Source organism: Rhinoderma darwinii, chromosome 2, assembly GCF_050947455.1.
Source record: "Rhinoderma darwinii isolate aRhiDar2 chromosome 2, aRhiDar2.hap1, whole genome shotgun sequence".
In the NCBI taxonomy this organism is placed as follows: Eukaryota; Metazoa; Chordata; class Amphibia; order Anura; family Rhinodermatidae; genus Rhinoderma; species Rhinoderma darwinii.
In genome coordinates, this window is record NC_134688.1 from 398,986,118 (window position 1) to 399,012,013 (window position 25,896).

The following is a 25,896-nucleotide window of genomic DNA, read 5'->3' on the forward strand; positions in this document are numbered from 1 at the left end:
CAGAGACTGGGAAATTTGAGGAGAGAACTAGTGCTGCTGCTAAAATAAATAAATCAGCAGCAACACAGACACCGATGATGACCGCAGCAGTGATCACAAAGCAGCAGGATGCAGACCACACAGCAGGATAACAAGACCAGAAGGGCTCAGAACTGTTAAGTAACGGCTCACAGACGGTCACACCAGCTCTGCTCACCTTTCCTAACCGGAACGAGGCAAGCAGAGCTGGTGCAGGGTGTTTGAAACACCTGAAATGACTGCGATTGGTCGGTCTATGCAGACCGACCAATCGTAGCCGCCACCTCATCAATACATGGTAGGGATTGGTGCTGTCCTAGACCGCACCAATCGCCACCATATCACTATGGCACAGGGATTCGTTAAATACTAGTACATTATGCCTGTGAAGTTTTTAGTCAGAGAAAATCCTCTTGTGGACAACCGTGCAGCCTGTGGTTCATCACTAGGTGGGGTTCATACGTAGCGTAAATACTGCAGATTTTCTGCAACGGATTGCATTGCGGAAAATCTGCAGCATATTACAATAGCTGCAGTGTGGATGAGATTTGAAACACGCTCCGTAAAAAAAACACCCAAAAAAAACGCCAAAATTGACCTAAGGTGCGTTTTATTTCATCCGCAGCATGTCAATTTATGCTGCGGAATCGCTGGTTTTCTGTTGCGGGTTTGCTTATTAAACTCAATGGGGTGGTAAATCCCGCAACAAATAGCAGATGTTTACATTTTTGCGGCTGCGATTCCGCTGCAAAAATCTCAACTCAGAAATCACAGCCAATTACAGGCTGCAGCGATCACATGGGATGAAACGTCATCCCAGGAGGCTGGGCTGTAGGATGTCAGAAGAAAGCGTTGCCATGGTTACGACCGGAATGAGTATGATTTATTTTTATTATAATTTTTTTTTTGCTTTCCTCAGTGGAAATTCCGCCTGAAAAACTGCACCACAATGTGCTGCATGTTATAGGTAGGATACATGTAAGGCAGATGACGGACAGGGAAGTACGGAGCTGGCTCACGGGCTAAGCATGATCCACACGCAGCAGGTGTCAGCTGTGATTTACAGGTTACACCCTGCTCCAATTTCGGGAATCGGAGATAACTTCAATCCCAGCCGTTTAACCACTTATATGACCGCGGCATCTTAAGTATTGCAGTATTAAGTATTTCAGTCTATTGTACCAGCAATCTAATGAGGCAATATATATATATATATATATATATATATATATATATATATATAAAATGTAATACATTAGGTATTTCGAAACAGACAAAAAAAAATAATAAAAAGTTTAAATTGAAAACCCTTTGCCCATTTTTCCCCTAAAATCATGTAAACAATTTAGATATATATATGTGTGTGTGTGTGTGTGTAAATATAAATACAAAAAGCCGAATGATCCCTGCAGAAGAGAGAGCGCAGAAGGGTGCATGGCCAGGCTGCCAGCAGACCATCACCACGCAGAATATAAATTCATGAAGATGCAGCAAACCCAGGCAGGACCGCTTAAACACTGGCAAGAATCGCCAGCAAGAAAATAAATATAATTACATAAGGATATGTATATATTATGCTGTCTGCAGGAGGACCACGAATGGAGGGATCACCTCCAATCCAAAGTGGGGAGTCAGTCCTCGTCCGTGAGCATCTTGCAGACAGCTACAGAGTACATACTCATGTAATCGGCCAGAATATACGACAAACATTAGTGATACTAATATATCAGTGTTAACAATGGATAGCATTGGCAAGTAAAAAATGAAGCCAAAGTTACCCATATGCTAAATTACAAAAATAGTAAATACTATACAAAATAATACATGGAAAAAAAAACACAATCAACACCCAAATAAAAAGTTATATATGTGGGAAGACGAGTGTTCGGACAGATATGGGGAAAAACACACACCAATTACCTTATCATGTATTCAAACCAGAACCCCTGATCAATAGTGTACAGTGCTATACGTGATATCTACAAAATATATAAAGGAGTAATAATGTATTCAAATATTATTATATAAAAAATATTATATAACAAAAAGTGCACAATAAAGTGAAATATCCAGCCGAAGAAATGTCCATTAGTACAAATTAATTTACCAGCCTATATGTTCCATATTCTTCATGTTATCTCAATTCCAGATGCAATCTTTGATTCCTTATACATTACATGAGAGCTGAGACATTTTTTGGTCTTTCAATATTTGAAGTTCATTTATACATAATTTTATTAAACCTTATACAAGACCACAAAAGCGCAAACACATTAAGGTCCATGCCATTTAATACAGGAAATATGCTTAAAGGCTATGTAAATGTTTAAAAGTGGTGTATTATATGTGTGTGTTAATAAACTTTTTGAATACATAATATTAAAAATTCTTTTAACTTTTTAAGATACAGCTGCTCTGTTCATAACTTAGATGTGATAGTTTACAGGTGGATCCTGCATGTCAGATACACGCAGGGTCAACTGTCCCTGAACCAGTCAGGTCCACGCGACTGACGAATTCAGTGAATAGCGCTAGATACAGCTGCTCTGTATAAAGGATACAGAGCAGCTGTATCTTAAAAAGTTAAAATAATTTTTAATAAAAGTTTTTTACACATTAATGCACATTTTTATTAAAAACAAACAATTTATTTTTTTTACAACATTTACATACCATACCATGTAAGTGCCCAACAACATGTACCAATGGAGAAAACAAGATGACGGCACATCAAGTTTAGAAACCACGCTTGTATTACATTATATTACACTCATGCGCAATAAAGGTCACCGGTAACCAAAAATCTGCTTATCAAATCATGTGTTTACATAAATGACATGGGAATGTCCTAATATGCAATGGGCACTTATTATTGATCCCAAAATAGCCTAAAAATACATATTTACGGATGTTACATTTACTGCATGCAAAACAGAAGCACACGCATGGTCAAAGGTCCCTATATTGCTAACAAATTCCAACGCACACACATAGTCAAAGGTCCCTATCTTGCTAACAAATCCCATCGATAGAGGGTGAAAGTATGCCTAAATAAATAAGAAACTTTATGTAACCAATGCAATATTGGTTGTTGGCATAAATACATACATTGCCACTGTAAACATATTACATATGTTGCTCAGTGGCAAAAGTACATGGATTGACACAATCCCATTATAATCCCATTATAAAGTTTTGTGTGATATACAACCAATTTGTACTCACCCATAAATCCATATATACAATGTATTTGCAATGAATACCATAAATATACTGTAATAAATATACATATAAGTGTACAACAAAAATAATAAATGCATGCATATTCCAATTATTAAAACACATATCTCCGATGTATCCCAATCTCTTACTGGACAACCAGTTAATCGGGTCCTGTGACGCATTATTACAATTGAGATTTAGATATCACCCTCTTAAATAAATTCATATGTCCCAGTAAACTCACCAAACGTCTCTACCACGATGAATGGCATTTGTTAAAGGACATTCAAAATGATCCTTTGCATATGATACATCAATTTGTGGACACATATAGTAGACACAATCTACCATAAAAACACTTCCCACAATTAAGAAAAAGGTCCACAATGCATTGTAACAAAATAAAAAATCCAACAAAGAAACAAATAGTGCTAGACCAATTTGTAATGGAGTAAAATCTCATCTCAAAAATATCAAGTATATATTAAGGAAGGGTCAATACAATAGAGAGAAAAAATTTAAGAAATGGTGGTTATCCCAATCAAGGCAGTCATATTTAATACACTATCCCAGATAAACGTAACCAGGAGTTGTCTGATCACAGTATGTCTATTACTTTTTGACTATTATTATGTGCCATCTATATGTATCATATGTAAGGAATAATCTTTAAAGGTCTTAGTGGTATTTGGGAAATTGTGACATCGTAGCTGATGACATCATAACAGCAACTAAGTCATATCATCATACCAAGTTTGTGTTCAGCTTTAGTCAGGCAGCATCATCTGAAGACCGAGGTAAACTACTATTCTTTACTATGCATTTTAAACCACCAAAAATGTTTGCAGCAAAAATAAGTCTTATTATAATCAATAAATTCAATAATTAAATTAATATCCATAGTCCAGTTTCTTAATTTAGTGGCATTCTGGACATTTTCTCAAAACTTCTTTGATAAATGGTCAGAAACAAATTTTGCATAAAACATTGTGAATGGGGGTAAAACGGTAATATATGTAATGCTAATTAATCCAATCATACTGAGAATAAGTTTAAGTGGTCGAAGAGGTAATCTGAGCTCCAATTTTAATAATAATCTGTTCTATCCATAAAATTTACTGACAGATATGGGGAAAACGCAGGACCACGTACCAATTAATTACCTTATCGTGTGTTCAACCCAGACCTGTGCCAACATCTCTAAAAAGCACCCCAGATCAATAGTGTACAATGTTATACATATCTACAAAATATATATATATAGAAGTGATAATACGGATGTAGCCATCTTTAACTTGATTCTGATAACTTTCTGCAGCGTGATATCACACCACAAAAGCCAATGAAAAGTAATTGAAAAAGTCAAGAAAAGAGATCTAGCCACTGTTTATTTAATGCGTTAAAAGTCAAAGTAAAGACGGCTACATCTGTATATAAAAATTTTTATTTTATAATAAAAGTGCACAATAAAGTGAAATATCCAGCCGAAAAAATGTCCATTAGTACAAATTAATTTGCCAGCCTATATGTCCCATATTCCTTTAAAGATATTCTTCATGTTATCTCTATTCCAGATGCAATCTTGTTTCCCTATACATTACATGAGAGCTGAGACATTTTGGGGTTTTACAATATTTGAAGTTACTTTATACGTAATTTTATTAAACCTTATACAAGACCACAAAAGCGCAAAAACATTATGGTCCATTAAATACAGGAAAAAACTCCAAAATTAAACCACCAAAAATGTTTGCAGCAAAAACTCTTATTATAATCCAACAAATTCAATAATTTAATTTATATCCATAATCCAGTTTCTTAATTTAGTGGCATTCTGGACATTTTCTGAAAATATCTTCAATTATTTGATAAATGGTCAGAAACAAACTTTGCATAAAACATTGTGAATGGGGTTAAAACTAATAAATCCAATCCTACTGAGAATAAATTTAAGTGGTCGTAGAGGTAATCTGAGCTCCAAGTGATAATCTGCTCTATCCATAAAATTTACTTAGCGAAAACTTTTCTCAATGACTAGTTGTTATTGTTATGAATTATGTAATTTAACAACGCGTGAGGAATATTGCACTGATGTTTTTTTTTCTCTATTGGAATAATTTTTATGGTGGGATATATTTGCATGTAGACTGTTTTCAGTGTAACATTCTAATATAAATATTGGAACTTTTGTCAAAATCTTAAAACCTTTATTACTATGACACCCATTACCGTTATTCCCTATTACCATGGGTGAACCACTGAACAATGTTTCCACTCCCGGGGAACCCCAACCCCAACTACAATTGCTTCCTCATAGAAGCTTGGTGTAGCGGCAGCAAAACATTCTATTATTTTTACTTAGCACTATTTTCCAGTTTCGATATGTTGACTGCTTTCCCACCATAGTGGGAAAGACACATTGGGGCAGACTTGCGAAAGCTGTTTAAAATTTAGACAGCATAAACTTAGACCAGGCAGTCTGAAGATGCGCCAAATTTATCATCGTGCACATGCTATATGGTTAATTTGGCGCATCTTGCTAGAAACCTTTCCTTATACCAACTCTTGGTTGGCTTAGTTTTTTTGTTTGGTGCATTTTAAGCCACACCCCTGCCCTGCTAAGCCACATCCCTTTTCCAGGTAACTGTCTAGTAGGGCGTAAGCATCTGTTCTTTTTGGATAATTTGCATGATAAATTAGTTTCACATTAAATGCGCCAAAATGTGAATTTTTCAAAACATTCTAGTCGCAGACACAGTAGAAAATCTGCACCACTATATGGTGCCTACTGAAATCAATTGGCTGGCTATGTAATACATAGATGTATTAAGTCCTCCAGAGGTAGAAATGCTTTTTGCCCCCACTTTCCGCTTCATTTGGAGTTTCCAAATGAGAGACAGCCCTTTATTAATTCAGCTTGCCCTAATAAGATAGTTGAAAAATCGTTTTTCTTAATCACACAAGCCCTTTAATGATTGAGGTAAGGGGATTGTGGGGTGGTGATATATTGGAGGGGCAAGAAAAATAAAATGGGAACAAGTGGTGGGGGGCTTGTTATAGTGTTGAAGCCACCGAGCACCATATCTGATAGGCATGATAATACATAGACTGACAAGGCTGGTGAAGTCGTAGTCGGGGCTTGAAACATGGCAACTTAAAATGATCAAAAATACAGATTGCAGAACTAGTTTATCCATCACCATGTCCAATTTATCATTATTGAACTTTTATAGGTGTCTTCTCCTAGGTAAAGATAAACTTATATTATTGTCTTTCTTGTTTAGAAACGTTCTATCTATGGGAGCACATCTGAGTTTCCTTATTTCCAAAGAGATTGATCAACAAATAATATATACGTCCTCTTTCGACCAGCAGTCATATTTACCGTTCACAGGTTCCAAACATCAGATTAATTTCTCTGGGCTCATGGATATGCAAAACATTTGGGAGGGTTTGCCTGAAATCTGCCTGCAAAACATATTTCATTATCTTGGAGATCAGGATAGATTTAACGCTGCTTTGGTTTGCAAAAGATGGAATCAAGTAATGAACTCCGCCACACTGTGGAAATTTCGAATAATAACTTTTAGAGGGAGATCAATTACATCCTGCGTGACAGAATACAACTCTGCAGTGTGGTATATTTATAGGTTTGGAAAATATGTTAAAAATTTGGAAATCAGGTTTCTCAATTCCTACAATACTTTCTTCACACGGAAGTTCCAAAATGTCATGACCAATATATTATCAAGTTTGGGAAGAAGGAACCAACGCTTGAAAAGCCTTTCAATGCCATATCTGGATATGGAAAGGTTAATTTGGAAGAGCCACACAAGAGATGCTTTTGTCAAGAGTTTATGTACATTTCTTAGGAAGATGGGAAGTCGGTTGGAATATCTTAACCTGAGAGGAGCGAAAATGTCATTTCAACACGGTCAAGAAGTTCTTCATTCTTTGAGCTATTCAAGGAGTGTGACGAATATCACTAAACTGGACATTGAAGACTTCTTCTCTTCTCACCTTCATGTTTATCATTATGAAACCTTCATCCACGCTATGTCTTCATTCCAGAACCTCAGTATTCTCTCGCTAAATTACAGCTGTATCTCAGATGACTTGCTTCAGGTACTGTGCGCAAACTGCAGCCATTCCCTCTTGACAATTAATATTAAGTGTCATTTGTATAATCCACATCTGCAGATTGTCTGGGGGATGTACTGGGCACAACTTGCAAACAAAGCCAGAAATCTTTGTGTAAATTTCTACATTGTTAAAGTGTTGCTCTACAGTCACTTGTCAAGGATATTACTACGTGAGATTCCGGTCAGACACATCAGCATCAGAAGTAGTTATTTAAGTGACCCTGAGTGGTACATTTCTCCAACACTGCTGGAACTACTGCCAAATTATAGAAAGACACTAAAGGTATGACATTGACTTAGTATTGGATTGCTGAATATATGCTCCTTTTAAGTACAATTATGAGAATTAGTTCAAAGTTCATTATCTTCACCCCACCTTTCAAAAGCCAAAACTTGTTTTATTTTTCTGTCGAAATAGCCGTAATAAGGTCTTATTTTTCTGGGACGAGTTGTGTTTTTTAAAAGGAACAATTTAATGTACCATATAATGTGCTGGGAAATGTTTTAAAATTATTTTGTGGGGCAAAATAGAAAAAAAATAGCAATTCCACCACTGTTTTTGGGATTCGTTTTTACAGCGTTCACCCAGCAATGACTTGTTAACTCTGCGGGCCAATACGAAGATGGTGACACCAAATTGATATAGTTCCTTTTTATCTTTTACTATTTTTACAAAATAAAAAAATTTGTTACAAAGGAATAATAAAAAAATAGTTCTGTGTCGCCATATTCTGATTATTTTCCAATAATAAAGCTGTGTGAGAACTTGTTTTTTTGCGGGGCAAGGTGTAGTTTTAATTGGCACCATTTCTTGGTGCATGCAACTTTTTGATCAGTTCCTTTTTTTGGGGCGGTAAGGTGACAAAAAACAACAATTCTGATGTTTTTTTGTTGTTTTTTTTTTTTTACAGTATTTAACCTGTGGGTTAAATCATTTCACATTTTGATAGTTTGGACTTTTAAGGCTGTGGGGATACCAATTATGTTTTTTTTTTTTGTTTTTTTACATTACTTTAGGAGAAAAAAGTTTTTGTTTTTCTTTCGTTTATCTGAATCTGCAGCGGCTGGAGGCGGTGAACGCCCTGCGGGAAGAAATTACGTCACAGCGTGATCTCGCGAGATCACGCTGTGTTGTGAATCAAGCTGGGCTGGAATGCAGAGAAGTGTATGACGCTGATTGGACAGCGTCATACACTTTTCTATACAACGCCCACTTGGGGAATAGAAAAAAACGCCCAGTTGGGCATTTAGAAAAAATTTGCATAAATCGAAAAATGTTCAGAAGTTGGTCAATAATAAACGTTTTTAAAAAAAACAAAAAAAACAACACAGTAGTTATCTACATCAAAGCGCCTATTAGATTAGGTAAGAGATAGGGAAGTTCTAAACTGGTGACAGAGCCTCTTTAAGTTTAAAACTATCGCCTATACCCCCTATTGTACAAAAAACACACAGGGGATCTGAAAATCTGGCATACACCAATACTTATGGTCAGGCAGTATAAACACAAAATGGGGATCTTATCCAGAATCTTGTACCTATTTGTGGACCTGAGTTGGACTCTTTCCAAAAACAAATAACAAGGTTCATTTGAATCAGTAAACGAGCTGAAATATCTAAAAATATATATCACTATCATATAAGACCCAGGCCTGTCCTTATCTCCTCTTTATAAATACTACAAGGCTGCTCAAATAACCCAACTTGTGGCAGTGAGCGCAGGTAGTGACATCCCGGCATGGGTTTCATTGGAAAAACTCATTGTACCCCATACTCCCCAGTGGCTCTGATGTGTATTGACGCACAATTACCCACTTGTATTTGAACATTAAACCCTACCCCCAAATATTCTCTTCTCCTCTGGAGATCCACTAGATTTAAATCAAATCTTCAGTCAAAATCCTCTTCTCTGACTCATATCATGGGAAACCCTTCTTTCATACCAGGCACTGATTGAAACACATTTAGATAGTTGTTAGAAAACAACCTCAGTTGGCTACACATATATTGGGTAACAAATTAATACAATGCCAACAGTTCATTAAAAAGACAATCCCATGTCCTCTATTTCCCTAATTCACTGACTAGCAGAATGGACCCCTTCCTAAATCTACTTCCTTTGAACTTTAAGGTTGCAATGACCCTCTTCAAAGAGCGATGATATCCTTAATATACTTAACCCCTAATAGCCCACCTCCAGAGACAAAACAAACTTTTTTTTTCAAGAATGGGAACGGGACTTTAATATTTCTCTATAACTTGAAAATGTCCTCACTCTTGCACTACTGTCTTCCAGAGGCAGCCTAGCGGTTAGATTCATGGAATATACTACGTAGAACATACGTTGTGCCATCACGTCTACACACACTCTATCCTACAGCTTCACCTATGTGTTTCAGAGGCTTCCACCTGCATATATATTGGACATGTCCCTTTGTTACTAGGCGTTGCATCTTTATAGCTAAAATGATTTCGGATACTATTCATTCATCATTCCCAAAAAACCTCCGTACTCCTTGCTAAACCTCCTAGAAATAAGAATCAAGCACATAAAATGGTGCAGCCCATATGTATGGCAGCCAGAATCCATACAACTGCACAATGGAAAACTGCTAGACTATCACTCTCAATGGTGAAGGAATCAGGATAGATTGTAGCAAGGTTCGGATATTACTAGGTTAAGGTGTGGGGGCATAAGTAGGGTCCCAGCCCGATCCAATGGAGAAAAAGCACTATGCACACCAAAGTGGAAATTCTTTTGCAGATAAATAATTTATTATATTTATAGCCAATGACCGTGCAACGTTTCTGTCAATACCATGACCTTCCTCAGGCACTTAGTCAATGTATGATCCTGTATGGATGGCGCATTCGTATGGCGGCTGACCACTGTTGTTCGGCGCCGAACAACAGCGCTCAGCCGCCATACGAATGCGCCATCCATACGGAATCAGGATAGATTCTCTAAGATGATGCTGTGCAAAAAATGTAATGCAATAAGAGATGAAACTATGGTTATTTTTTTGAAAACACGGCAACCTTGGATTCTCTATATGGACCTGTCTACATAATTATTTGTTCCACTAAACAATTTAATGTTTACTTTTTTGATTTTTTTATTGTTTTTTTTTTTTTTACAAAGATGCATTTATCATATAAAATACAAGCCCCCTGCGTGGGAAAAAATGTTCTTCGATTGACATGGCAATGTATTTTTTATTTTTTTTTCAATAAATGATTTGTATACTAAAGCTAAGTAGTCATGTCACTGGTCTGACACTTCAATGACGCTAAACTACTGTCTGTTATTAAAGACAACCAACGGAATTTTGGAAAAAGTTATCAAAATTATTGCTGAAAAAGTCATGATGCAAAATAAGTACAAACCGTAAAGAAAGGTATTGCTTGATAAGTATTTGCAAGGTTGCTGAACTTTTCATGTAGATTGTCAAATGTTGCTAAAAACGGAATGTGTCCCTAAAGGAAATGCAATTTTCAACACTTTTTTAAAAAAAAAACACATTTTGTTTTATTTTCTATCTAAAAGAAACTGACCCTGGAGCTCAATAACAGTCATGAAATTGTGGATGAACAGCTGCTCAACCTGATCCTTTCATGTAATAGTCTTCACTATGTAAAAATCTGGGCCTTTCTGGATGTCCAGTTTGTGGAAGCAGTGTTGCAGAACTGTGAGCAAGACAAAATCTTTCTTAGAACTATGAAGGTGAGATTCCACAGGGACACTTTGCAATCATTTAATTTATGGCTTCTATTCCGCAGTGAAAAAAAACTTGGGCTTGGTTTCTAAATGTGCCAACATACCAACAAGGCCGTTGTAAGAGATAATGGAAACTTATCAGTACTGGCAACTAAATGGAGTGCTGCTCACTTATATCATCACACAACAAACCATGCTGATGCATCATCTATTGCCGAGAGTAACAACACCTTGTGTGACTATTACCTGGCACCACCGACTTACACATTGACAGTACATATTAATGGCTTGCATTAAGGCATTTATGGCATATCCACATAAATGTCTGATAGATGTGGGTCCCATGTCTGGGATCTGCACCTATATCAAGAATAGGCGTCACCTGGTCTTCGTCTCCGCTGTTTCCGTAACAACCATATAACAGGATGGAGAGAGCGGCGCGCATGCCAGAAATGACTAAGTTGGGAATACCCCTTTAACATACTAGATGAGTGTGGTTTTACACCCTGCATCATCCCTAATAGCTATGGATAGTCCTGTTAGTCAGAACTTCAATCCCCTATACATTGCCTGGTTTTTAGAGATTGAAGATGACTAGGCCTGACGAGAATGGGGCTTGGTCAATGTAAGTATGGGTGTGAATATTTGAACTGTGTTGGGCTTTGTGTGGGATAGGTCAAACTTTTACTCAATAGGTCAGAAAATGCACCACAATTTGATGCATTTTGATGCATTTCATTATAGAACTGATATTTAAGCTCTAATATCTTAGTCTCTAGACACTTAAAAAAAAGTTATGAAAAAGGGGAGGGGATAGCGGAAAATGTCATGGTTTAAAATACGCCAAAGATCTGGTGCAAAATTCTGTCTCAAAATAAGCCAAATCAAAGGTGGTGCAAAGAGGAGAAAAGTCTAACCAAATTTATCATAAAGCGTGTAACAATATAATAAATTTGGTGCATCTTCTGACTCCGTGGTCTAAGTCTACACTGTCTAAAATTTACACAGCTTAGTAAATCTGCCCCAATCTGTTTACATTTTTAATTTAAGGGGAAATGAACAAAGATATCCACAAATAATCTATCATGCTTGAAATACACGCTCTGTCGAAGTATAGAATTTTCTGGCCAATATTAAAATTAGAAAACAGATACTCAGCAGCTCAACCAGCATCAAGACAGGAGAAAATATCCCAGATGGAGAGAGATGCACGCAATAAAATGTCCCCGGTCCAAGGGGAATCACAAATCCATAAAAAAGAGAGAAACTGGAGCACTCCAGTAGAAAAAGTGTTCCTTGAGAAAGACCCTGACAGGGTTGAAATGTTGCAAGGTCATGTTTTGGTGAATTAAAAGAAAGCCTTTTCCTACTGGAGTGCTGCAGTTTCTCTCTTTTTTTTCCATCAATATTAAAATTAATGATCCAGGTCATCTACATTGGGTTTTCCAACCCTGGGAACATTCCCTGCTGCTGACCCAATTCTCACACATTTCATACCTCTAAGATTCGATGCTGTAAGCGCCAGGTCATAAGCTGTATTTAATTCCAAATTGGGGGGGACTGGGGATGGGACGGTATTTTCCAAATCAAGCAGCACCACTTCCAACTTTCTTAACACATAAAAGTGTTATCTGCAGGAATATTCACTTAATAAGTGCATTGATACAAATTGTGCCAAAAATAGAAACATTTTTTGAAAAGTGTTTAGAAATGGGGGCGTGGCTAAATGGAGTCCTAAAATGCAACAGGTTTATTAATGGTGTGCGCCACAATTGGCACAAAATATTGGAGGACAGTAAGCCAGCTAAGAGGTGGCGTAAAGAACAGAAAAGTGTTTGCCATGTCGAGCTAGATGCGGAAAATCCGACACACCGTGCACCACTGTGATATATATATTTATATATATATATATATATTTATATGTTCTGCCTGCCTTTGTCTAGTTTTAAGCTGTCTCAATTTTAGACAGTATTAATAAATCTTCCCAAGTGTATCAGTTTTACCTGGAGTGTTCCTTTAAACTCCAGACTGTGAACTGCAAACATCAATAGGGTGGAGGTCTTTCCAAGATGTGTCTAGGAGGAGGACTCTGTTGTGTAATACTGTGTAAACATTATAATTCATTCAAACCATAGTCTTCAATTTTAATAATGTATTCTAGCCTGCTTATCACATGGAAGTAAGTTTCAATTGTCTAAGTATATTTACCTGCTAGAATATTTTGTCTATATGCCTCTTTATTCCTGTTCTCACAGGTTAGAATTTACACAAGCAATTATGACACCAGTGGCGAAGATCAGAGTCTATGTGAAATCCTTGGAAGACACATGGACTTTATTTTAAGGAACATGGATTATTATAACGTGGTTACATGTCCCATGTTGTAAAACCAGAAATGCATCCCACATGATTCACAACAACTGATTCATAAAGGTTCATTATATGCCTGATCTTCACTGTTTTAATTTTTACCTATTTATAATAATATAGACTATCATAATTTTTCATGGCAATCAGCGGCGTATTATGTGTACCATGGGCCCTGGGCTGTTGACACAACTTGGGCCCCCTCCTTCCCCCTCACACGCACTTCAACCCCCCCAACCCGCTGACACTGCACCCGTCAGCAGTGTCAGATTAAATAGACCATAGGCCCTGGTCTGTTCCACAAACTTGGGCCCCCCTTCCCCACCCCCTCTGCCATGTCTATAGTGAACCACCTTTTTGTGCGAGCATTGGCAAATGAGTGTTACGATTCCCCTGGTCAAAGGGCTGTGTCCCTACATACTGACAGTCTCCAACCATTGCTGACAGTATTACACTGTTCAGGGACACTTCCTCTTGACACACATTTCTCTATTAGTCCTGAGTACACAAAGATTTTTTATAGAATACAAGGATTTCCTACAACAGACATGTCAGGAGAGGGGACAGATCCCCTAAAGATCCAGTTACTCACAAGTGACGTCTTATCTGATGGTAGTCATTTTCTTTTCTTCTCCATCTGACGAAGACCGTTATGTCGACTTCTCCTGATTGGACATTTTTGCCCATCACTTCTGCAGCCATTTCCAGCCTCTATAGAAATACACAAATTTAGACAACAAGGCCCAGAACCACACATTAAAGGGGTTCTCCAGGCACAGACCGTTTTTTATACTGAGGATCTATCGATGTGCCCGGACAACCCCTTTTACTCAGACTAATAAATTTTGACCCCAGACTAGATCATAGAATACATACAGACCCCAGACCTTCTAAACTATTGCAGTCCCCAGACCAGACAGGGCCCCCTAAACAAATACAAACCCCAGAACAAGCACCCTAAATAATTACAGACCTCAAACCGACGCCTAAATACAGACCCAAGACCTGAACCCCTACACTAATAATGAGCCCAGATCTGACTCCCTTAATACAGACCCCAGACCAGACCCCCTAAACTAATACAGACCCCTAAATAAAGACCCCTAAACTAATACAAACCCTAGACCAGGCCCCCTAAATACAGACCCCTAAATGCAGACCCCCTAAACACAGACCCCAAACTAATACAGACTCCCTAAATGCAGACCCCAGACCTGACCCCCTACACTAATAATGACACCAGACCCCCTTATGTGATACAGACCCCAGACCAGAACCCTAAATACAGACCCCTAAATAAAGACCCCTAAACTAATACAGACCCTAGAACAGGCCCCTAAATAGACCCCATAAACTAATACAGACCCGATGTCAAACTAATACAGACCCCCTAAATACAGACCCCTTAAACTAACACAGACCCCTAAATATACAGACCCTAAATCCCTTAAACTGATACAGACCTCAGACCCACTAAATACCGACCCCCAAACCCCTTAAACTAATACAGACACCAAACTTCCTAAATACAGAGCAGACCCCCTAAATACAGTCCCCAAACCAGACCCCCTAAATACAGTCCCCAAACCAGACCCCCTAAATACAGACCCCATAAACAAATCCATCCTCTTATCAGAGGCGTAGCTAGGTTCTCCTGCACCCGGAGCAAAGATTAAGCTTGGCGCCCCCCCCCCCCAAACTCTTTCCCGACATCTCCTTCCCACTCACCATGTTTGCTTTCTCAACCAATCAATGAGGTGTAACTTTTTTTTTCACTTTTATTTTAATGTAACTGAAGCATAAAGCCATTTGTACATTTTACAAGCAGTATAGTTCTATGTGCGGTCCTTGTTTTGCGGATCCGTGATATGCAGCCGTTTAAATGGCAACGGATGTGTGCTTGAGGCCTTAGGCCTCATGCACACTTCAGTTTTTTTCGTCAGGGTGCTATCCGTTGTTTTGACTCATAGCACCCTGACACATTCATTTCAATGGGTCCATGTACACTTCCGTTGTTTTAACGGAACCGTGCCGCTGTTCCCTCAAAAATAGGGCAGATCCTACTCCTGCCCGTTTTTGACGGAACAGTCAAGCTATAAAGCAGCTGTAATTCAAAGAGTAAAAATTATTTTTAATAAAAAGTATTTAGAAAGGTGCACCAAACACACTGATACACTGTTTTATTAAAGAAAAAATTATAATAATAAAATTTTTTAACACCTCTCTTTAAAGTGTAACTACACTTTAAAAAAACTTTTGACATGTCGTAGTGATATGTCAGAACATTTAATCGGTGGGGGATCCGAGCACTGAGACCCCCACCGATCACTAAAATGAAGCGGCAGAAGCGCTCGGTTGAATGATACACCGCTTCGTTTCTGATCAGCATTCCTCGGAGTGGTGTACGTCCGTACACCGCTTGCTCGGGTTTCCGAGAAAAGCAGATCGGAACCGAAGCGGCACAGCGGTCACCTGAACGCTTTTGCCACTTTGTTCGAGGGTGTCTCAGTGCTTGGACCCCCACCGATCAAAACTTCTGATATTTCACTATGACATGTCAGAAGTTTTTTAAAAGTTTAGTTACACTTTAAAGGAATTTTTCCTCCATATCCCTCCATATCCACAGGACATATCTCTAGAACAGGGCCCCCTATACCCCGTCCTACCTCTTTCTGCTCTCGTTGCCTCCCAACCACTTCCTGACTTGATGGTCGGGAGTTACGAAAACAGCGTAGCTCGCTGGGCTACTCTGTTTCCGTAACTCTCATAGTAGTGAATGGCAGTTATGGAAGCAGTGTAGCATGCGAGCTACGCTGTTTCTGTAACTACCATTCAGTCCCCCAGATTTTGATGGACATCCCCCTGGCTGTTCTACACCACTAGCAGTCTCCTCCAACTCTTGCAGATGCGCCGTTGCCTTGTACTGGAATGCTCGGTGGAGCCGGGCAGAGTACACCTCACTGCATGGTGAGTGCCCAAGTAGTGCAAGGCAGTGGCACATCCGAGAAAGTTGGAGGAGACTGGTAGTGATGTATAACAGCCAGGGGGATGTCAATCATGCATGGAAAGGTGGGTTTGTAGGCAGGAGTATGTGACTCTTCAGGATAGCGGCACCGCCCCATGACCCTTTAATGAGTAATTAGCATATAGTGTGCGCCGTTTTAAAAGTTGATTTTATAGATTTTGCATCTAAAAAAAACATACAAGGGAATGTTTGGAAATATTGTTAGGTCGTGTATTACGGCATGGTGGCAGTACAAGGGGTTAAAACTACCTGACAGGTTCCCATTAAATAAACAATGAATTGAAAACAATTCCAACTGCCCTGCAATTTTGTCATTATAAATATATCCTACATAATTACAGCACCAGAACAAAGCTCATACATATATACAGTACCAGAACAAAGCTTTGATATATATACGGCTCCAGAACAAAGCAAAATCTTAAATGGCACGGGGGGTCGAGTGGGGGCTCAATTGAAAGCTCTTTTCAATACGACAACAATGCTGCAATCGATTTTGAGATACGATTTTTGTTTGCTGAGATATTTAACGTTAAAGTTACCATCTTCATTATCGGCTACCGCCGGTATTAGCATTACCCAAAATGTACCGTGCAGGTAAAATCCTAAATGTGTGTCGGCGCGTGTGCGTGTGTATGTGTGAGCTTGGGAATGTCACATTAAGGTGACGTTAAATTACGTATTATTACAATCCACCTCGGCGATACAAAATGGACCTTGTCTACGATTGTAACATGATTTCATGTGTACACATTTCGATAGTCACTTGTGAATTTCAGAGAGCGCTAATTCGGAGAGTAATTTTCATTTTTGTACATTTCTATTGTCAGATCACAAAATGCATTTGACCGAAACGGAAAGGATCACTTTATTGATGATGAGAGGGTATGGTGAAGAAAAAATAAGATCCTATCGAGAAGTAGCGGCTTTATTCAATGCCACTTATCCTATCCGTGATCCAGCACGCCCGCTGTCTCGGGGTTATTTTTGACTCAGATCTTTCCTTTACTCCTCACATACAATCACTTTCACGCTCCTGTCATTTTCACCTCAAAAACATCTCCAGAATCCGCTCTTTTCTTACGGAGGAAACTGCCAAAACTCTCATTGTTGCTCTGATTCACTCTCGTCTTGACTACTGTAACTCATTACTAGTCGGTCTTCCCCTCACTAAACTCTCCCCTCTCCAATCTATCCTCAATGCAGCAGCCAGGCTCATCTTTATGACCAACCGCTACACCAACGCCTCTAATCTGTGCCAGTCACTGCACTGGTTGCCCATCCCCTTCCGAATAAAATTCAAACTTATTACTCTCACCCACAAAGCTCTCCACAGTGCTGCACCTCCTTACATCTCCTCCCTCATCTCTGTCTACCACCCTACTCGGGCTCTACGTTCTGCCAACGACCTTAGATTAAAATCCTCCATAATCCGAACCTCCCACTACCGTCTCCAGGATTTCTCTCGTGCTGCACCCGTCCTCTGGAATGTGCTACCCCAGACAATCAGATTAATTCCCAATATCCTCAGTTTTAAACGTGCCCTGAAAACACATCTATTTAGACAGGCCTATAACATTCCCTAATCTGACTCCTTTCCATGGCCCTCCTTTTAGATTAATCAGAATAAGATTCCCTCACACTCCTTCTCTTCATGTCCGTCATACACGGATACTGGCTGGTGACCGGCTCATGCAGCTTTATGTTATCACCGCATGTGTATAAAAATGGCCGGACCATTGTACAGAACAAACACTATTACACTTTGTGTCTCCCTTATGTCCTCATAGATTGTAAGCTCTTGCGAGCAGGGTCCTCACTCCCCAGGTTTGAATTGTAAATGAACTTTGTCACTATGTAATGTCTGATATTGTTTGTTTCATGTTCCCTCTAAATTGTAAAGTGCTGCGTAATATGTTGGCGCTATATAAATAAAGATTATTATTATTATTATTATTATTGTCAACTGTTAAAAGAACTGTTCATCGTTTCAAAATAACCAGTTCAATTAAAGACGCACCAAGATCTGGAAGACCCAAACATGCTAGTAATGCTTTGGATGTTCTGCTAACTGTACATGATAATCCTCATACATCTGTCTCGAGTGGAGCACAACAAAATGATATCAGCGCCACATCAGTCCGTCGAATTTTGAAGAGGCATCATTATCATCCTTATAAAATACGTCTAGTTCAGGAGCTATCCGAAGATGATTATGACAGAAGAGTGGAATTTTGCGATACAATGACACGATTTGATGATAATCATCAGTTTTTTAACTGGACCTGTTTTTCAGATGAAGCTACGTTTGAACTAAACGGTTCTGTAAATCGACAGAACATGAGGTATTGGGCAGACGAAAATCCACATTGGATGCGAGACAGTCATACCCAGTATCCTCAGAAGGTTAACGTTTGGGCCGGAATATCGCTCAATCACATTGAAGGAAACATAAATGCAGAAAATTACTGCAATTTGCTAAGAAAGCAAGTGATACCGGCTATTCAAAATATTGCTGGAGAAGCTTTCCCCAATGTTTGGTATCAGCAGGATGGAGCTCTGGCTCATTTTTGTCTGCGAGCTCGAAATCTTCTGAACGATAATTTTCCTGATCAATGGATTGGTAGAAGAGGCCCGACATCACCAGATCTGACCCCATTAGACTATTTTTACTGGGGGTATTTAAAAAGTAAAGTCTATGAGACTAGGATCGCAAACTTAAACGAGCTGCGGGAAAGAACAGTGAATATTTCAAATTCAATCATACCGAATGTTATAAATAACGTTATCCACACGTTTTACATTCACTTAGGACACTGTCAAGTTGTTGAAGGACATCAGTTCGAACATTTGATTTAATACAGTAATTGTTATGTTTGTACTAATACACATAATACATGTCCTCGGTCTTGCTTTGGTTGGCCGGACAACACACACACACAGCGCAGAGAGGGTTTTGAGTCGTTAAATACCGGTGGAATGACCAACCCCGGGGTCCTTATCTCGGGCTGTGTACACACACACACACACACACACACACACAAACACACTCACACACGCACGCACGCAGGCACACACACGTGCACACACACACGCACACGTACACACACACGCACACACACACACGTGAGAGGCAAGGGAACTCACATTAATCTAGCACCCCGATGAGAAGTAAACCTGACCGTGCGATTACATTTTGGGTAATGCTAACACCGGCGGTAACCGATAATGAAGATGATAACTTTAATGTTAAAAATCTCAGCAAAAAAAAAATCCTATCTCAAAATCATTTGCAGCATCGTTTTTGTATTGAAAAGAGCTTTCAAATGAGCCCCCACTCGACCCCCCATGCCATTTAAGATTTTGCTGCCCCCACCCACCCACCCCACCGCTCCAAAGGAGGGGTGGTGTATTTTTTTGCGTTAACTGGTAGATTTTATGACCCCATTAAATCCCACAAAATTTCAACCCTCCACCTCAAGCCGTTCAAAAGTTATGAGGGTGTTCCGGAACTTTTGGTGGGAACTGTATATATAAAACACCAGAACCAAGCTCAGTACATATATACAGCACCAGAACGAAGCTCAGTACATATATACAGCACCAGAACAAAGCTCAGTACATAAATACAGCCCCAGAACCAAGCTCAGTACATAAATACAACACCAGAACCATGCTCAGCACACAAATACAGCCCCAGAACCAAACTCAGTACATATATACAGCTCCAGAACCAAGCTCAAAACATAAATACAGTGCCAGAACCAAGCTCAGTACATAAATACAACCCCTGCCGTATACATAGGTTTGTACGACATAAAACTACAGCTCCCAGCATGAGCCAAACAAGGGTAAGGATATGCTGGGAATTGATGTTTCACCCAAAAAAAAAAATCATACCACCCATCATCTCGCTGCAGATCATACAATGACTACAGTACTGATTAGAGGCAGAATAATAATTTACATTAAGTGACTCACCGGTGACAGATTCTAGTTGTTATTTTTCCTCTTTTCTTTTACATCCAGTCCAGACCTCTATGATGACTTCTCTCGGCCACATCCCATTTCTGCAGTTTGCCACGCAGAGGTCTTCAGCTTCTCACTTTTCAAACATTTCTGCACTTATACACGAAGATCAAATTCTCATGGTGCCACACACTATGCCCCTAAATATAATAGCGCCATACACTGCACCTCTAATTATAAAAGCGTCCTACACTGTCCCTGATTATAATAGCACCATACACTGTGTCCCTGATTGTAATAGCACCATAAACTGTGTCCCTGATTATAATAGCACAATACACTGTGTCCCACACACAGTGCTCCCTGTAGATAGTGCCCCCATAGAGCCCTCTGTAGATAGTGCCCCACATACATCCCCCTGTACATAGTGCCCCACATACATCCCCCTGTAGATAGTGCCCCACATATAGCTCCCCTGTAGATAGCGCTCTACATATAGCCCCCTGTATATAGCTCTCTAGATATAGCCCCCCTGTAAATAGTGCCCCACATATAGCTTCCCTGTAGATAGCGCTCTACATATAGCCCCCCTGTAAAGAGTGCCCCACATATAGCCCCCTGTAAATAGTGCCCTACATATAGCCTCCCCTGTAGATTGCGCCTCACATATAGCTCGCCCCAGTAGATAAAAAAACTTTAAATACTCACCTTGATCCCGTCCCCGCACCGTCCTGTGTCAATGCAGGCCTGCTCTCTTGTGAGCAGGCCTGCTGGGGCTGAACGACGCAAGCAGCGCAATGAAATTATCGCGCCACTTCCGTCGTTGAAAGGTGCTGATTGGCAGGGCAGAATGACTTGCCCCGTCAATCAGCGCCCTTCAACAATGGAGGCGGTGCGATTACGTAATCGCGCCGCTAGCTTTGTTGAAACGTGCTGATTGGCGGGGCAAGTCATTCTGCCCTGCCAAGCAGCGTCATTGTAAGGCGCTGAATGGTCGGGCACGTAACGTACCCGGCCATTCAGCGCTTATGCATGTAATTGTATTTGCGTCTTATAGAGGCAGGCACAATTAGTGCAGGTGGGGGTGGTGGTGGCTGGTTTCAGTTGTGCTGCCGCACTCTCATAGAGGCAGCAGGCCAGACGGTGCTGCCCTGCCCTCCCCATCAGCAGCGGCCCAATTCCACCCCAGCCTGCCCCTGCTATTGCTCTCCACGCTCCTCCTCCCCATCAGCAGCGGCATGCGGCCATTAGCGGCGCTAACGCGCCGCAATAATGATTTTTAAAATGATGTGCGGTTCGGGCAGCCATGGGCCCCCTGGGAGCCTTGGGACCTGGGCAGATGCCTGGATGCCCACATGATGATCCGCCTCAGAGTAGGAGGCGCCCCGTACCATCTAGAGACAAATGTGGTGCCCTTAACATCAGGAGGAGGAGTCACTTGTCTCGTATGGGGGAAGAGGAAGCCCTCCTTTACCATCAAAGTAAGGAGAGTGCTCCTTTAACATCTGGAGTAGTAGGATGCGCCCGTATCATCTAGAGACAAATGAGGCACCGTTACCATCAGGAGGAAGTTATTTGTCTCGTATGGGGAAGGAAGCCCCCTTTACCATCAAATTAACTAGAAATCTGGAGTTGGAGGCACCCGTAACATCTAGAGAGAAATAAGGCACCCTTACCATCAGGAGGAGTCGTAATTTGCCTCATATGGGAAAGGAGGAGGCCCCCTTTTACCAAAGTAAGGGGAGTGCTCCTTTAACATCTGGAGGAGTAGGAGGCGCCCGTATCATCTAAAGACAAATGAGGTGCCCTTACCATCAGGAGGAGTCATGTCTCGTATGGGGGCAGAGGAGGACCACCTTTATCATCAAATAAACTAGAAGGCTACCCTAACATCTTGAAGAGTAGGGGGCGCCTGTACCATCAAGAGAAAAATGAGGCGTCCTTACCATCAGGAGGAGTAATTTGTCTCCTATGCGGGAGGAGGCCCCCTTTACATCATAGTAAGGAGAAGGCTCCTTTAACATTTTGAGGAGTAGGAGGCACATTTACCATCTGGAGATAAATGAGGCGCCCTTACCATCAGGAGGAGGAGTAATTTGTCTCGTATGGGGAGGAGGCACCCTTTACCATCATAGTAAGGCGAAGGCTCCTTTAACATCTGGAAGAGTAGGAGGGGCCTGTACCATATAGAGATTAATGAGGCACCCTTACCATCAGGAGGAGGAGTCATTTGTCTCCTATGGGGAAGCAGGCCCCGTTTAACATCAAAGAAAGGAGAGGGCTCCTTTAACATCTGGAGGAGTAGGAGGCACTCATACCATTTAGAGACAAATGAGGCGTCCTTACCATCAGGAGGAGGAGTCATTTGTCTCCTATGGGGAAGGCTCCCTTAACATCTGAAGAAGTAGTCATTTGTCTCATCTTGGAGAGGAGGAGGCCCGCTTTACCATCATAGTAAGGAGAAGGTTGTTTTAACATCTGGAGTAGAAGGCATCCGTACCATCTAGAGACAAATGAGGCGCCCTTACCATCAGGAAAAGTCATTTGTCTCATGTGGCCCCCTTGTAAGTAAGGAGCGGGCTTCCTTAACATCTGGAGGAGCCTGAAGTAGTAGGAGGCGCCCGTACCATCTAGGAAAAAATAAGGAACCCTTATCATCAGGAGGAGGAGTCATTCATCTCGTGTGGGGGAGGAGGAGGCTCCCCTTTACCATCAAAGTAAGGAGAATGCTCTCTTAACATATGGAGGAGCCTGAAGGAGTAGGAGGCGCCCTTACCATCCAGAGACAAATGAGGCGCTTTTACCATCAGGAGGAGGAGTCATTTGTTCCATATGGGGAAAGAGGAGGTTCCTCTTTACCATCAAAGTAAGGAGAAGGCTCCCTTAATATCTGGAGGAGTAGGAGGCGCCCATACCATCAAGAGGCAAATGAGGTGCCATTACTATCAGCAGGAGGAGCCTTTTGTCTTGTATGGGGGAGGAGGAGGCTATTCTTTAACATCAAAGTAAGAAGAAATCTCCCTTAACATCTGGAGGAGTAGGAGGCGCCCATACCATCTAGAGGCAAATGAGGTGCCATTACCATCAGGAGGAGGAGTCATTTGTTTCATATGGGGAAAGAGGAGGTTCCTTTTTACCATCAAAGTAAGGAGAAGGCTCCCTTAACCCCTTAAGGACGCAGCCTTGTTTTGGCCTTAAGGCTCAGAGCCCATTTTTCAAATCTGACATATTTCACTTTATGTGGTAATAACGTCGGAGTGCTTAAACCTATCCAAGCGATTCTGAGGCTGTTTTCTCGTGACACATTGAGCTTCATGTTCGTGGTAAAATTTGGTCGATATATTCAGTGTTTATTGGTGAAAAATTGCAAAATGTAGAGAAAATTTTGATAAAATAGTATTTTTCTGGATTTAAATGCATCTGCTTGTAAAACAGACGGTTGTACCACCCAAAATAGTTACTAGTTCACATTTCCCATATGTCTACTTTAGATTGGCATCGTTTTTTGAACATTCTTTTATTTTTCTTGGACGTTACAAGGCTTAGAACATAAACAACAATTTCTCATATTTTTAAGAAAATTTCAAAAGCCTTTTTTTTAAGGTACCTGTTCAGTTCTGAAGTGGCTTTGAGGGGCCTTATGTATTAGAAACCCTGATAAAACACCCCATTTTAAAAACTAGACCCCTCAAAGTATTCAAAACAGCATTTAGAAAGTTTTTTTTAACCCTTCAGGCATTTCACAAGAATTAAAGCAAAGTGGAGGTGAAATTTGCAAATTTCATTTTTCTTGCTGAATTTCAATATTATTAAAAACAAATTCTGTAACACAGAAGGTTTTACCAGAGAAATACTACTAAATATGTATTGTCCAGATTCTGCAGTTTTTAGAAATGTCCCACATGTGGCTCTAGTGCGCTCGTGGTCTAAAACACAAGCCCTAGAAGCAAAGAAGCACCTAGTGCATTCTGAGGACTCTTTTTTTTATTAGAATATATTTTAGGCAGCATGCCAGGTTTGAAGAGGTGTTGAGGTGCCAAAACAGTAGGAATCCCTCAATAGTGACCCCATTTTGGAAACTAGACCCCTCAAGGAATTCATTTATGGTTGTTGTTACCATTTTGACCGCACAGTTTTTTCACAGCACCTATTTGAATTGGGCTGTGAAATTAAAAAAATTTAATTTTTTCCAATAAGATGTCATTTGTGATCAAAATTTCTTATTTTCACAGGGAACAAAATACCCCATTTTGTTTCCCAATTTGTCCTTAGTGCGGCAATACCCCATTTGTGGTGATAAACTGCCGTTTGGGCCCATGGGAGGGCTCAGAAGGAAAGGAGCGCTATGTGTTTGTTGGAGTCCAGATTTTGCTGGATTGGTTTTCGGGAGCCATGTCGCATTTGCAGAGCCCCAGAGGTGTCAAAGCAATGGAAACCCACCAGAAGTGACCCCATTTTGGAAACTACACCCCTCAAGGAATTCATTTATGGGTGTTGTGACCATTTTGACACCATAGTTTTTTCACAGAACAAAATGTAATTTTTTCCAATAATATGTAGTTTTGGCTGAAAATGTCTTATTTTCACAAGAAATAAAATACCGCATTCTGTTGCGCAATTTGTCCTGAGTGCAGCAATTTGAGGTGATAAACTGCCATTTGGGCCCATGGGAGGGCTCAGAACAAAAGGACCACCATTTGGCCTACTGGGGATTTTCTGGTGCAAAGTCATGTATGCAGAAGCCCCTGAGGTACCAGTACAGTTGAAACCCGCAAGAAGTAACCCCGTTTTAAAAACTACACCCTTAAGGCATTCATCTAGAGGTGTAGTGAGCATTTGACCGGAGACATACCCCCCATAAACTGTAATGTTGGTTCTCACGGGTACGGCAATACCCTACATGTGGCTGTTATCAGCTGCCTGGGCACGCAGCAGGGCCCAGAGGGGAAAGATGAGGGGGATAAGATGTGCGGAGTACATCAGGGTAAGTAAAATTGGGGTAAATTATAAACCAAGGGATGTATGATAAATTATAAAACACTCTTTCATACAGAGCTCTGGTTTTTCGGGACACGCGTCACATTGATATATTGTGTCCTCCCTTATCCCCCTCTTATAGCAGATTTTGCACCTCTTCTGACTTTTTCCTTTCTTGCCAGTTTGGGGAACTTCTCCTGGAAAGTGTTGCCCTGGTACGATGCGAGTGGCCCCCCTTCCTGGTCCCTAAAGATTAGGTTCTTGATAACCACCTCTTGAAATTCCAGGAAAGTTCCCGTCTGGCCTGTACATCGATGTAGCACGCACACATTGTACAAAGCCATCGGTATGATGTGCACGGCCAGCTTCTTATACCACACCGCATGGCGCTGTAGGGCTTCAGGACTTGATCGGACAAGTCCACCCCTCCCATGTACATATTGTAGTCCAGGATGCAG

The 25,896-nt window shown here is 40.5% G+C and overlaps 1 protein-coding gene across 1 annotated transcript; it reads left to right on the forward strand.

Annotated features, from left to right (window-relative positions):
- Positions 1-3,999: 3,999 nt before the first annotated feature.
- FBXO39 (F-box protein 39) lies at positions 4,000-13,550 on the forward strand. Its single transcript, XM_075850787.1, has 4 exons — positions 4,000-4,037; positions 6,525-7,665; positions 10,930-11,106; positions 13,356-13,550. Exons 2-4 carry the CDS (start codon positions 6,538-6,540, stop codon positions 13,485-13,487), a joined length of 1,437 nt encoding a protein of 478 aa, XP_075706902.1. The 5' UTR covers positions 4,000-4,037; positions 6,525-6,537; the 3' UTR covers positions 13,488-13,550.
- The last annotated feature ends 12,346 nt before the right edge of the window (positions 13,551-25,896 follow it).

What these genes read in the sequence shown, in the direction of transcription:
- FBXO39 (XM_075850787.1), top strand. Translation starts at nt 6,538, where the DNA reads ATGGGAGCACATCTGAGTTTCCTTATTTCCAAAGAGATTGATCAACAA. An exon ending in ATTATAGAAAGACACTAAAG is followed by an intron (nt 7,666 to 10,929) that starts GTATGACATTGA and finishes TCTATCTAAAAG; the next exon opens with AAACTGACCCTGGAGCTCAA. An exon ending in TCTTTCTTAGAACTATGAAG is followed by an intron (nt 11,107 to 13,355) that starts GTGAGATTCCAC and finishes CTGTTCTCACAG; the next exon opens with GTTAGAATTTACACAAGCAA.